Here is a 14,659-nt window from a genome sequence, read left to right as displayed (position 1 = left end):
CTATTATTTTGCGGGTCGGCGCGATATAAGGGGTCTGCTAAACATGCTCTTAGCCCCTTAAATGGACTAAAAAAAAAGGACTTTCTTCTTCTTTCTTATGGAAAAAGGATTGAACTGGGCGTCGTTTTGAGTTTTGACCCACCAGCCGGCCGAAGAGCGCGCCGCTTGCCTTCTACGGCTTTCACGTTTGGCAGTGGCTGGCCCACCAACCGACCGTGCTGGAGCGCGCCCGAGCGGGTATGGCGCGGGATGCGCCAATGCACCAACTTGGACCCTGACCGGTGGGACTTACGTGCTCCAGGGGCCTACTTGTCATCATCTGTAATTGGACTCGCCCCTGTATCATTCAGCGCCACGTAAGCACGCTCGTCCCCGCTGCTCCGCGCGCAGTGGCCTGTGGGTTCTGTATATACTCCGCGGCCAACAAAGCTCTCCCCCCAACACATCCATTACAGAAGAAAGAGCCCCTTTGTGCCGGCAAGCGCGATGAGGCACTTGGATGGGTCGGTGTTCTCCGTCACCGTGGCCGGCAAGCGCAAGCGTTCGCCGGAGTACCCCTGCGTGTCGCGCTTCCGGCAGCGGCGACTCCTCTCCTTCCTCCGGCGCCAGAAGCTGTTCGACACCTACGACGCGTACGTACGCCACGGCCCCGCCGCCATGACTCTGCATTACTATTTCTTTCTATCTGATCCAGGACCAGGAGTGACATGCACACAGGCTTACCGGCGAGTCGGGTGCGCGCATCGACCTGTACCATCTGGCCGACCTCGTCAAGGCGGGCCGGTGGGACGAGGCCATCGAGCATCTCTCCCGCTTCCTGCCGCCCGACCCTGCTCTGGGCGTCCACGGCCGTGTCCTCCTCCACTTCCTCCGCGTGCACAAGGCCCTCCACGACATCGTCTCCGGGGCGCCCGAGAGCCGTGCCGTCTCTGCAGCTCTCAGGATGTGCTTCACCAAGAATTTTGCCATCACCAAGCTCCGCGCCATCCTCTGGTCCCTCCTCTCCTCCAGCGGATTCAGGTACATCACCATTATCTGATCCATTAATAAACCCATCATTCCTTCTGAACCAACTATGAACCAGTCTCTCATTTATTCTCCCTGGGCTAATAGGAGAATCCCCTAAACCAACCCTGTAGATGCCAGCCTTCAGATGATTGATTTTCATGCCTGATAACTCTTCAGATCAGAGCAATACAAAAGAAACTTTACACCTAAGCAATATTCATGCTCAAATGTTGTATCCATTCATGCATGAAGGGACTCCCTGGACTTTGGGCGCGTGAGAGACAAGGCTGCGTCCACTGTCGTTTACTTGGCTTATCAAACTCCAGAGTTGAGAGAACATGTGAAAGAGGCGCGTGGCCCAGCGGAACCTCACAATGTACTCCCCATCGGCTTTGGGTATGCTAGTAAATCATACATGATCAGTACCTATATCAATCCATTCTTGGCTAGTGACTATCAATTTGATCGCCTCATATGCAACCTTTGCTAGTTTCCGTCCAAGGCGCCATGTGAAGCGAGGCCCCATCCCGGGCTCTGTTCTTGTCAGGCACTATCTTCGTAAGAGGAGGATGTATGTGTAGCAGCATAACCATCTTCACTTCTGCCTTTTCCTTTTATAATCTCTGTAATGGCATTCTATTCTATTCACACCTGCATATGTTTCTTGCTTTGTGCAGGCTTCCTTCTTCGATATCAAGTCACCGTGAAGGGTTAAGTTCTGGTACATTATCCTCATCACAAATATCTTAGGGTTGCTCTTATGCGAATAAATTTTTTTTGAATGGTCTGGGGGGGGGGGGGGGATCCCCACCTGAATATATTCATTTGAATTTGCCTAGAAGCCTCACGGCTCCATACAAGATAGGTTCAAGTGAACCAGAGTACACGGGGGAAACAAGAGAAGAGATATAACCGACGAACCTCCGGAAGACCCGCCGAGGAAAAGGCACAGAAGAAGGCCTTTCCGATGATCCGAAGCTGGACGCAACACCACCCACCGACCGCATAACAAATCTCATCAGCACAACCAGCAAGGAGAAGGACCTCAACTTACATCTTCATCTGACCAAGCAAGGATAAGAGCCTTGAACGTTGGCCGTCTGGTCGCCACCCAACAACACCCCGCAGAGGTAGAGGTGTCGTATGGGAACGAGGTGATCCATTGAGTAGGATAACGCCCCCGCTAACCCGGCTTCGGATGAAAATCAAACCCATTCCGACGCATGGCTGAGCCAAGATCTCGCAGACAGAGCACCACCTCCTCGCCAACAGAGCACACACCACCGTCGACCCCAAGCCGGCCGCACCACCACCACCATCAAATCCGCAACGAGCAGCCACCACAGAGACCAACCGAGCTGAACCCAGATGATGCCTTCAAGAAGCGACGCGACGCAAAAATGCGCTGCCATCGTCCGCCCCAGACGAACCTGGAACATGGATTTCCCCGGAGTTTTTCGAAGAGACAGCCACCATGACAGCGCCGCCTCCAAGGAGGTTCGCGCACCGCAGGCGTCGCCGTCGCCGGCTCCGACAGGAGCAGGACTTTCGTCCAAGTGAGCAGACCATCTCCAAAATAGCATCGATTTTGATCATGAAGCACTGCTCGCTGCACCACCACAGAGAAGGGCCACTGCAGCCCCGCCGCCACACATGACCAGATCCGGGCCACTGCAAGCCAGATCCGGCAAGATCCAACATGCCCCCGCCGCTCCCCACCAGAACCGAACCAAACCGAGGCCGGCAGGCACGCCGCCCACGCGCAGCGCTGCCAGAAGGCAGCACCACACAGCCAAAGCGGACGGCAGCACCGCGGGGGGAGGGCGAGCACCACCACCCTGCGCCTAACAGAGCAACCTCCGCCGGACCCCGCCGACCGAATCCAGCGGCCATCTCCGACACCACCGACGCCCGCCGGGCGCCAACGCGGCAGGGAGGCGCCAGATCAAGGGAAGGCCAGCGGGAGGGAGGGATCCGCAATCGCTTCCCCCCCCCCCCCCCCCCCCCACCGTCCCCGACCACCACTAGCAGAAGCGACGCACGCCGGAGTCGCGCCGCGCCACCCTTCGCCGCACAGAGCTCCCCTGGCTCGTGAGCGCTCTGCATAGGGAACGACGGCCCGCCGCCGCCAGATCCGCGCGGGCTTTGCCCAGCAGGAGCTTTTGGCAGCGGCGGGGGGAGAGGGGGGGGGGGGGGGGGGCTCCGTCTGGTATTGTGGTCTTCCCCGAATAAATAAATAATAATGATCTTTATGCATGCTCCCTGCTTGTCAATAATAATCCTTCTTTTCTTTTCCCTCTCTCAATGGCAGAATCGTTAATTAAGGCAAAAGAATGGATGGTGGATCTTGTTGGTAACACTTTTTCTTTGTTTAGGTGTTGGTAACTTCATCGCACGAATAGCAACTAATAAACTTTTGCTGTCTTTCTTAGATACAAGTTTGGAAGCTGGTAAGCGGGATCAAGGGTATCCACTTCAATATGTTTGTACTCCAATGGTACAAAAAGGTAGCTTCAGATTCTTTTAGGCCATCAAACATTTAATTTACTCACACTTCAAAATGAACATTTAACCTGATTTGGAGAAAGCCTTTAGTTTAGTATCCTTCCAGAACAAAACAACCCTTTAATTTTATAATTTTTCTTTACTGCAAAGGGTTTATGTTAACCTACCCCAACTTGTTTGGGGCTAAAAGGCTTTATTGTTGTTGTTGTTGCAAAGGGTTTATGCAATGTCATTGTCTCCACTTCATTTGTTGCTACATTAAGTTTCTGTCGATTAACAGTAATAATATTTTATCCATATTGATCACATCTGCACAATCTCAAACCAGTCCTCAAAAAATAGAATGAGGCCATGCAATGATGATCCTTTTAACTGGTTCTTTGCTCTTGCCACACCGATTTGTTCTTGTAGCTGTTGGATTGCTGCATTAAGTTTATTCTTAGGGTACCCCTATTATGTGCCCTATACACTCCCATTATCGTTTATGTACCATTTATTATTACTGAACTCTTCGCAGGTGCTCCTGTTGATCCAGTCTCGCGGAATAATCTTGGTACATTCAGAAGTCCAGCTAGAAATCCTGGCATGTCATCAGACACCGACTTTGGTAAATTAGTTGAACACCATTAATTGTTTCCCAACCAGGGCAAAACTTTATCCGAACAATTAATCCATGCAATTGTTCCTTGTTAGAATACACCAGCTGTACAAATTGAAAGGCTATATGCCTCATTGATATTTTACTGCATGCCTTATAACTTTTGTATATGTGCATTCGTTGTCAACATATTTTTGTTTTTGCAATGGCAGACATGTTAGTTCTCAAGACAAAGGAATGGGTGGTTTATCTTCTAGGTAAAACTAGATTATTCTCCGTGCGTCTTTCATTTGTTTACCATTCCTGTTCATACATACATGATACATGAACGGTTGTGTTTAAATTTCTGTTATTACAACAACAAAGCCTTTCAGTCCCAAACAAGTTGGGGTAGGCTAGAGTTGAAACCCATAAGATCTCAAAACCTGGTCATGGTTCTGTCACGCGGATAGCTAATTTCCACACACACCCCTGTCCACGGCTACTTCTTTGGTGATATTTCAGTCCTTCAGGTCTCTCTTTATGGACTCTTCCCATGTCAAGTTTGGTCTACCCTGAGCTCTCTTGACATTCTCGACATGCTATAACCTTCCGCTATGCACCGGCGCTTCTGGCCTGTGTTTAACCTTCTGTTAATCAGTAATATTTAGTAGCTTGATTACATACAAGCGACTGATGAAACTTACCGTCTTCAGATCTACGGCTGGAAGCTTGGCCGGACCTTAGTCAAGGGTATGAGCCATTTCGACGTGTCAACAAGGATGGTAAGTTCTTTCAAAAACCTTTAGTTTCATCGCTCGTATCTCCTCTTTCTACTTGGGATTTCTATTGGTTGTCACAAGTTATTACATCCTTTCGACCGAGTTTGCAATGGTTATAATATTTAGTTCAAGCCACTTCTCACCTACCTTCCCTTAAATGTTATCTCATTTTCACACTGGATTTGCAGAGATAACAGCAGTGTAAGATAATTCTATGCAAAATTGGACTGAACTAATATTACCGCCTTTAGGTTTGGCACTATTGTGGGCCACGTTCCTTTGTACTCCCTCCGTCCCATAATATAAGAGCATTTTTGACACTTTGCTCTCACCGCACCAATTGGTGTTGCTGCTGCTTTTGAACTGCTATGCTAGGTATGCTTAGGGTATTGATGGGTTGTGGCATTTGCAAACATAATACCTTGTCATGATTTGAATTCTCTCACACCATTATTGTTTGGAAAATATTCCTATGCACATTTGTTCTTACTGCACCGATTATGTCATTCTTGCTTTTGAAATGAGCTTCTAGGTTTATGCTTTATGCATTACTGTGATGTTTGCACACTTAATGCGTGTCATGATGCACAATCATCATTTGATTTCTATGACATTTTGTCACATTCTGTTCAAGAAAACGCAGAAGCTTTCTGCCTCAGTGCACAGCCCCATCAAGATTGATGTTCTTGTTTACACTTCGTCCGAATTGTGGCTATCTCCTGCCATTTCTGAATTGTAACTGCTGAACTTATTGCAGGTATTCCAGTTGCCCGAGTTTCGCAGACTATCCCTTATACGTTGATGGGGCCTGTTACAATTTCATCAGTAACAAATGCAGGTAAATTAGTTGGATGCCTTTGCATTTTTCAAACCAGGAGGAAACCCCATATCAAAATTGCACCTGCAATATATGCGTCACTGATAATGATATTTGATTCTCCATGCTTCAGTCTCATGAATTTGGTTTATAACTGGCCATTCTTCCTTCCAAGTCTTTGTTTGATGCCTTTCTTCAACTCTTATGGTGAAGTCTACTGAAATGCATTGCCATGTTAACCTTTGATTTCATCATACATCATTCCAGCTTGCATTTCATACATGTTTGCATTATGCACGTAGTTTATTCTAACCGAGTCTCAAGTCCCTATGTTTTCTTTTTCTTTTTTGGTGTTTATGCATCTTTGCGATAGATTCCTAACTGCTAACCTTTTTGCAGAAGTTCCATCCTTCTTCCAGGTTCTCCATCCTTTGAAAGGTCCTGCTAGAAACTATGGGATCTCACCAGTGACAAATGCAGGTAAAACAGTTAAGCATTGAGTACCTGGCTACCTGCGGCCATTTCTAACTGCTGAACTCATCGCAGGTGGTCTACCTTCACAGGCCATATCTGCTATCTTGGCACCTCCTTATGATCAGTTCTTGATTTCAATAGAGAAAGATGCAGGTAAATTCCACATTCTTCTCTAAACATGGACGAACCTCCATCTACCACCGTTTCTAACAGGTGAACTCATTAAACTCATTGCAGGTGCTCTGTCCTCAAAGGCCATGTCTGCTAGCTTGGCATCTCCTTCTAAATACATCAAGGCAAATGCAGGTAAATCACACGTTATTTTCCCAACATGGACTAACCTCCATCTGCCGCCATTTCTAACTGCCGAACTCATTGCAGATGCTCTACCCTCAGAGACTATGTCTGCTATCTGGGCATCTCCTTACGAAAACTCTCTGGTCTCAACAGTGACAAATGCAGGTAAGTTACACGTTTCTTCCAAACATGAAAGAATCTCAATCTGCACAATTGGTCCCTAGAATTTTGTTGTTTCTTGACAACCACAAATGCACTTTTCAATGGGTTATATTAATGAATGATAATAATATTGAATATATTGTCAGATTACTAGTTCATTCGGTCGCTTGTGTACTTCTATTTATATTACTCCCTCCGATCCATATTACTTGTAGCTCAAATGGATGTATTATCTAGACATATTACAGTGTTAAATACATCCTTTTGAGTGACAAGTAATATGGATCTGAGGGAGTACTTGTTTTTTGTCGTTGTAGAACTTGGAGCAGTTTGGCGGTTTCTCTTAATACAGGGGATGTGTTACTGTTTCGCAATGTGCGCACGTTTTTTGTCGGTTGTAAAACTTGTAGCAACAACACATTTTAGTGTAATGGAGATGTGTTATTGTTTTGAAATGTGCACAAGACACGTTTTTCATCTTTTGTACTTGAAAAATGTTCACTGTTAATGAGCATTAGACATGTAATTGGAGTCTTAAAGGGATATATTGTTGTGATAGTAGTAGTACTGAATCCATTAATTCCTGGCCAGGTACACAGAAGCATTTGAGTCAAGAACATCGCTATACTGCGAATGCTTGCCAGGATTTGAACTGACAACTGTTGGGCAAGCCTTTAATCTGAAAAGGCAACGGACAACTCCGGTAAGATGCTCTGATGCTGAAACTGGTGCTTTTTTTTCGCGAATACACATGTTGTGTATCATTCCATTGATAGAGGGTAGAAATTACATGGTGGCGATCCTCGTATAGAGTACAGTAAAAGGCGCATATGAGCAGAGAGAGAGAGGGGGGTTGCTCAGCCCCAAGTTGCACGAAAATAAATAAATAAAATACAGTGAGTAAACAGTTAGCATGCAATCTTATATTATGTGGTGCAATTATATTTTAATAAACAATGAGTTATTTACAAGATATGTAGCAACCACAAGATGTGGTCCACAGAAAACTCGTTTAATGTATTTCACGTTTCAAGAATTTCCAAGTTCCTTTACAACATTCTTGAATAGTTGAAGTTTCTAATTTTATAACTAAATACTTGGCATATTTGGTGGTGGAAATGGGTGGTTCTTAGTGTTGAGGGCATGTTTACTTCGTTTTTGGTTGATGCTTATGTCAATTAATACAGACGCATGATTATAAATGTTTAACTCTAGCATGGATATCCTACTAAGGTACACTATTATGGATTGTTTTACTGAACATCACAATGGTCCCTGAGGTGTTGTAGATCTGTATTATCAGTAGTATCCTGTACTAAAACTCACTGCTAACAAGCCACACCACTATCAAAATTGTAGCAATAGATCAAACTTAATTAAAATAATAATCCTTGTGTCTAAAATACTGGAGAGATCATTTGATTAGAGTACATCTTTTCATCAAAAAGATGAAAGTTTGTAATCATGCACATTGTCTCCTGAATTAAATGGAAAACAGGTCATAGCAGAGTAATGCGTGGGTGATAGCAGTAGTTGCAAGTATTTTTCAATAGTCCCCTCTAAAAGGGCCATGGAGCCTTGGCGCAGTGGTAAAGCTGCTGCCTTGTGACCATGAGGTCACGGGTTCAAGTCCTGGAAACAGCCTCTTACAGAAATGTAGGGAAAGGCTCATTACTATAGACCCAAAGTGGTCGGACCCTTCCCCAGACCCTGCGCAAGCGGGAGCTACATGCACCGGGCTGCCCCCTCTAAAAGGGCCATAGTTTTGTTGTCAATTCGTGCATTTTACAACACGATGTTGTATGCACTTAAGAAGTAATCTGTACTAGTTAGCAGGCAATCTTGTTGCACTATGTGGCATCACCCTATTAATTGCTGTCTTGGACATTGCTAACAGTTATAATACTGTTCAGGTGCAGGCTTTGCTGATTGAAGGTGAAGCTTAAGGTCACCTCACACCATGTTCTTGAGTGGTGGGATCGACTTTACTCATGGGGCTTCTATCTTTGTGAAAAGACGCCCCAATACTGTTAGTGGGCTTGTTGTGCTGCTGCCCCCAGCGTGAACTTTGTTGTTTTTATTTTTTGTGAACCTATGTTGTGCGTTCGGATCGTACTTTGAACTATGTATTATCGCTACTTGAGCCAAGTTATGTCATTTTCTTATTGTGAAATTTGAGGCGGCAACGTGTTTTTTCTAGGAATGTGGCTTAAAATTTGACATCATTTTTTACTCTTGATTTTCTTGTTTGCTAGCAAACTAGTGATTTATGGCACTGGTAACTGGAGTATGTTTATATATATTGTGGTTCACAACATATTTGTTGGTGGTGTTATTGTCGATGCAATAGGCAAAACAAGGAACAGATGGGAGGAACTTGAGGATGCAATGGAAGAGTGGGAGGAACGCTTCCACCAGCAGCCGTAGGAGAGGAAATGAGGCATTCATTAGCATGAGCAAACACCAAGCTTCTGCATTCATAGGGTTAGTGAGAGAGCTTGTGTTGATGATGAAGTTCTTAGTTGCAAGTGTCCTGATGTTGTGTGTTGTTGGTGTTGTTTTCATTCTGAAAAGGTAATGTACTGCATGTGTGTGTTGTTTAGGTGCTAATCAGTGCCGGTTAGGTGTATTTTGAACTTCATGGATGGACCTGATGTAAGATGAAGTTGAAGTTCATCATGTCATGTATGAACCTGCTGTATTTTGGACTTAATTTTGGACTTAATGATGCACTTGTATCATGTTTGTCATGTAATGTGAAATATATGAAGTCTTTGCTCTATTATGGGAAGTGTCTTATGAAGTTTATTTCTGTCAAGATTGTTGAATGATGAAGCACATGTATGTGAAGCAGATCGACTATCTTTAGCCCTGTTTGTTTGAGCTTCAATTGGATTCGAATCAGCTCTAGATTCGCTTCACTGGCAAAGCTTAGTCGAATCAACTTCAGCTTTGCCACAAAAAAACACCACGACATGCTTCAGGAAAATATAATGAAAATGGCCCGAATCAGATTCTAACTTCACTGGCAAAACTGATTTGAAATAGTTGTTTGTTTTAAATTCAACTTTTCCAACCGAGGAATGCCTCTGGTACTACATTGGAAGTACTAGGCCAGTAGTACCTCTGATTTATGCGGTAGTACCACCATCTAGTGCTACATGGTAGGGAAGGCCGGTACTGCCAGACCTGGAAAGATCCGGTAGTACTGCTCCACCAATCGGTAGTACCGCTTAGGCCTCTCTTTCACACGCATTGCATTGACACATATCCTCTCTCTCTCTTTCTCACCCACACATGTACACTCATGACTCTCTTTCTCGCACACTCACACACACTCACATTGTAGGTGCACAAGTGTCACATCCTAGATTTTCCAAATCTGAAATGTTTAAATTTTCACAGGGAATTAAAAATTTCTAGGAAAACATATGCTTGATTGCTAATTAGCTAGAATTGACTGGGATTGCATGATTGTTTGACCTTATGTGATGATTAGATGGAATTAGAATTCCAAAACCCTAGGACTTGAAACCCTAGATACAAATTTTGGGGAAGTTAAAAGAACCCTAAAGGGGGCAATTTGAAGGAAAAACTAAAACCCCAAAGGAAATTGACAAAACAAATTTTCAAAATAGGCAGAAGACAAACTCAAAGAAATTCAAATAAGTGAAATAAACCCAATTAGAAAAAATAGGAAAGGAACAAATGAAAAATATGTTGGAAGGCCCTAAAATAAGTGGTAGAAATTAATTGACCAAAGGTTCAAATGAAATGTTCACCATTTTCTAAATATTCAAAGTAGAATTTAGAGATGTTTAAAGTTGGAAGTAAAATTAAATTCAAAACATATTTGAATTTAGAAAGAAACAGACAATGAAAAGAAAAAGAAATGAAAATAAAATAAAATAAAAAGGCCAACCGCAGCCAGTTAACCCAACCAGCACGACCCAGACCAACAACAAGCAGCCCATCTAAGCCTAAAGTGAACTGGTATGCTACGTTATATCGGCGCCGTCAGATCAATATCCAATGGCTGCCAGCACACCCGCGTCTCTCCCTCTCTTGTCTTTCTCTTCTCTTGCTGCCAGATGGGATCCACTCGCCACCTTGTCTTTAACCACGTCCAGCATGTGCATGTCCTTGCAACCCTGTCCTAATAAAGAGCCCTCCCCATGCTCGTCCTTTCGCCCCAACTATTTCTGCCAAGCTACTCGCCAGCAAACCCCCCATCATCCGCCATTGACCTAAACGCCTCGGCCAAATTCCAGCCAACACCGTCCACCGCTCGACCAACGTCTGCTACTTACCGTACTCCACGCGCACTAGCGCGTCTCCAGACATCCCCACGTTGATCTGTGCTTCCTAAAGCACCCATTTCGCCGACAACTGAAGCTCGCCGCCGCCCGATGAGGAAACTCTGGCGAACCCCACAGTTAACCATCCCTGTCGCCTTGTCTTTTGGCATCACCGTGCACAACCGCACCTTCCTGGCCTTTTTGCGCACCCAGAGGAGGCTGACAGCGAGCCGCACGTCGACACCCGAAGACCCCCGCCGTCGTTGCTAAGTCCGGCGAGTTGTTGTCGCCCTCTCTGTCACTCCCAAGAGCTGCCGCGGCTACCTACGCCTTCGCCATGGACCTCCGCATCCATCCGTGCCCCTCACGACACCCAAGACCAACTGAAGCGCCGACCCCGAGAGCAGCGCCGCCGTCCCACATTCTCCGGCGAGATTTTGGTGAGCACTCGAAACCCTAGTTACATGGCTCAATGTCAGCCGTCCACGACCACTAAAATCGCACGACCCACGTCTATTTCAATCCAAAACGGTATCGTCCATTACTATTCATCCATGTGTCGCCTAATTTAAATTCAATCGAATTAACCTATTAAATCAGTGGCAGTTTTATAGAAAACCCCAATAACTTTAAACCCTTATAAGTTTTTACCTGTAAATCCAAATGGAATGAAACTTTTTTCAAAATAATCCTTAGGATTAAACCACTAATCTAGAATAATAAAATTAAACTTTGAAACATTTCAACACTTAAATTCAAACAGAATGCATTCAAATTTAAATAGGGTCTAACTTGCAAATTATAAATCTAAATTGAATGATCTTTTTCGTAGGATAATCCTAATGGAATATAGTTTCAACGTAGCTCATTGTAAATCAAATTTGAACAAGTAAAAATTTGAATTTAGAAGGGGAGCCTTGGCGCAGCGGTGAAGCTGTTGCCTTGTGACCATGAGGTCACGAATCTGAGTCCTGGAAACAATCTCCTGCAGTAATGTAGGGAAAGCTGCGTACAATAGACCTAAAGTGGTCGGACCCTTCCCAGAACCTACACAAGCGGGAGTTACGTGCATCGGGCTGCCCTTTTTAAATTTTGAATTTAAATAAAGTTCAAGAGAAGCTTTAATTCAAATTGAATTCAAACTTAATTAGGTTAACCACGAACATGAAAAACCATGGTTTATAGACCCTGTCTTTTTTTGTAAAGATTTTTTTTTTTTTGTAAATGGAATCTAGCAATGCAACCTTGCATCACATACTCCTTACGTGGCGAACCCCTTTCTATTGAAACTTTCATGTGAGCCCTTATGTCACATGTATTCCAAGTAAAAACTAATAAGTTGTTTCCTAACTCTTTATGAGTTGACACATGATACTTAATCACGCAACACAATCTACACCGACACCAGGCACTACACCGTTGTATGTTAGATTGTATAGTATCACTGGCAGGGCCGTCTCCAGGAATTGAGGGGCCTGGGACGAAAATCAAAATGAGGTTGTAAATTTTTGAAAAATCATATACTTGAATGGCTAATATAACCATGACATACACCTAATTAATTATAGGCTTTTAGGTAGATGATATAAAGGATAAAGACAGACCTTGATTATGAACTTACAAAAATCTTGGATGTGTTATAGCTTGACTATCTTGCCAAAATAATTTGACGTCGGAGAAAAGGCTGCATTTTTTCAATAAATTGATGCACATATACAACAAAATTGAAAATAAAATTATATAATTAATCAATATATTATTTTCCAATTCTCGAAAAAAATAGTACGGAGTATTTGCCAAGATGAAGGCTGAAAAATAATACTAGATCGTTTTTTTCAGCCATTCATTAATCAAGTAATCTTCTATCAGTTGAGTAAGCAGCTCAAATCGATCTCTAATCCCTGTGGGCTGATCTAATCAATCGCTGAGCCTCTCTTTTTTTAGTCATAATCAATCTAATCTAATCAATCGCTGAGCTTTTTTTTTTGTTGAGAATCAATCAATCGCTGAGCGTGAATAGTGCGCGTGCATGTGTACAGGCTTCAAATCAATCGCCACCAGAGGGCAGGCCAGGCGTGGGCTGTGTGCTGGGCTTTTTTCATTTCCCTGACTTATGACCTGCTGGACTGGGGGCCCCGAAATTTTGGGGGCCCTGTGCGGTCGGCCAATTTGGCCCCCCTTGTAGACGGGCCTGATCACTGGTGCGGCGACGTCCTATACAAACGGTTTTTACCCTCTTTTCGCGACACAGTTTTAAACCGTCGCATTACTTGTTTGGGCGATAGGGGGGTCTATCCCACACGGCTCAGATTAATCATCGGCGATAGGGCAGAAGAATGCATAAGTTGGTGTACAAAGGCGTGTGCGATGCATGAATCCATCCGAAACGTGAGTCGTGGTCCAACCGTTTGCGATATATCAAAATTCCCAAATGATCCATCCATGTCACTCATGTGGGATGCCACTACTACCACACACGCTATTCTGTGATGCAACATTTACGATGCGCACCGGATCATAAATAGTTCATGATTGTAAACCATGTATGTAAGTGGTCTATCACAAACATTTAGTTCTACAATACCGTCTATGATAGGATGTAAGAGTGCATACAGTTGTCCGAATAAAGTCGTATGCGAAGCTTAAACCTATCCCACATGTTGCTATGTCTATAAACGTTTGCGATATGTAAAATGTCCCAAACGCTTCATCCCTAATACCCATGTCGGATGAAGACCTATTGAACGAGCTCTTCTGTGACCAACATTTACGATGCGCACGACATCATAAATAGTTCATGATTGCATAGCATGAGTGATAAGGGGGCTATCACAAACATTTAATAAGAAGAAACTATTTGCGCTGCTGTTGTTAGTCTCACACGTTCTTCCTTGGCTGATCGTGTGTGCAGTAGAGATTCATCACATACGTCGTGATCTGAGAAACGTATCCGATCTTGACATTGATCACAGACGTTTTGCTTTCGCAAACTGTGTGCAGTGTAATGGCCTGCAAAGCATAATTTCTCCCTAATTTAATCTATGCATTTAAAATTCCACAGAATTTGAATTTGAAACAGATTTTGAATTTGAAAGTAGTCAAACACTTATTTCATATCAAATCATGTTTACAAATATAGATTCAAGAATGCATAATTCAATTCACAGGTACATATATTGATGAACTACAAAAGCACCAAATAAAGAATGATACCACAGTCATATTAAAGACGACAAAGAGAGAGGCGAAAGACATTCTGGTTGGAAGCGGAATATCCATATTGTACGCACGACTTTATGCCAACCCCTTGTGATGGCTGCCCACCCATCCTTCACTGTCTTTATTAGGACTTCTCGATACTCATTGTAGTCTCGATGAAATACTTTAACCTTCATTGCGTGTCCACCAATAATGTACTTTGTGAGGCAATCTTGAGTAAACTACTTCAGGAACCACTACAAACGAAAAAGATTCACACATTGTTGTCTACATTATGGGAAGTAAAAAAAGAAGGTTATAGAGTTCATAGTTACCATCCTACAATCATTGTTGTATTAGATAGAGTGTAAAAAAATAGATTAATTGCCATCGGTCGTCTCTTTTTCCTAAAAATCCTTATCAGTTTCCTCACTTGATGCTGGTTCATGAATATCTCATTGCCTCATACGCAAAAGGGCTCCATGCATCGATCTGTATCGAGGACATATGTACCTACAAGTTACAATTTAATATTAGAAGA

At 43.8% G+C, this 14,659-nt stretch overlaps 1 protein-coding gene across 5 annotated transcripts; it reads left to right on the top strand.

Moving 5' to 3' along the window:
* Positions 1–452: 452 nt before the first annotated feature.
* LOC123120550 (uncharacterized) lies at positions 453–8,795 on the top strand. 5 transcript variants are annotated; one of them, XM_044540560.1, is made up of 17 exons: positions 453–632; positions 718–1,020; positions 1,261–1,404; positions 1,499–1,579; positions 1,686–1,729; positions 3,320–3,361; positions 3,441–3,515; positions 4,031–4,096; positions 4,324–4,368; positions 4,807–4,875; positions 5,630–5,710; positions 6,089–6,169; positions 6,236–6,316; positions 6,401–6,469; positions 6,545–6,625; positions 7,214–7,325; positions 8,536–8,795. In XM_044540560.1, the coding sequence occupies exons 1-16, from the start codon at positions 487–489 to the stop codon at positions 7,276–7,278; spliced, it is 1,473 nt and encodes a 490-aa protein (XP_044396495.1). In that variant the 5' UTR covers positions 453–486; the 3' UTR covers positions 7,279–7,325; positions 8,536–8,795. The 5 variants fall into 5 exon arrangements, with proteins under 5 accessions (XP_044396495.1, XP_044396494.1, XP_044396493.1 ...); XM_044540559.1 differs by having other exon boundaries at positions 4,031–4,120; positions 6,560–6,625; XM_044540558.1 differs by having other exon boundaries at positions 4,031–4,120.
* The last annotated feature ends 5,864 nt before the right edge of the window (positions 8,796–14,659 follow it).

Source organism: Triticum aestivum, chromosome 5D, assembly GCF_018294505.1.
Source record: "Triticum aestivum cultivar Chinese Spring chromosome 5D, IWGSC CS RefSeq v2.1, whole genome shotgun sequence".
Lineage (NCBI taxonomy): Eukaryota > Viridiplantae > Streptophyta > Magnoliopsida > Poales > Poaceae > Triticum > Triticum aestivum.
Note: the sequence above shows the minus strand (reverse complement) of the source record. Positions and strands in the feature narration are given on the sequence as shown.

Excerpts from the sequence above, each read along its gene's own strand:
- LOC123120550 (XM_044540558.1), top strand. The coding sequence starts at position 487 with ATGAGGCACTTGGATGGGTCGGTGTTCTCCGTCACCGTGGCCGGCAAG. Across the intron at positions 1,405-1,498 it reads GTACTCCCCATCGGCTTTGG|TTTCCGTCCAAGGCGCCATG; the intron begins GTATGCTAGTAA and ends AACCTTTGCTAG. Across the intron at positions 4,121-4,323 it reads GTCATCAGACACCGACTTTG|ACATGTTAGTTCTCAAGACA; the intron begins GTAAATTAGTTG and ends TTGCAATGGCAG.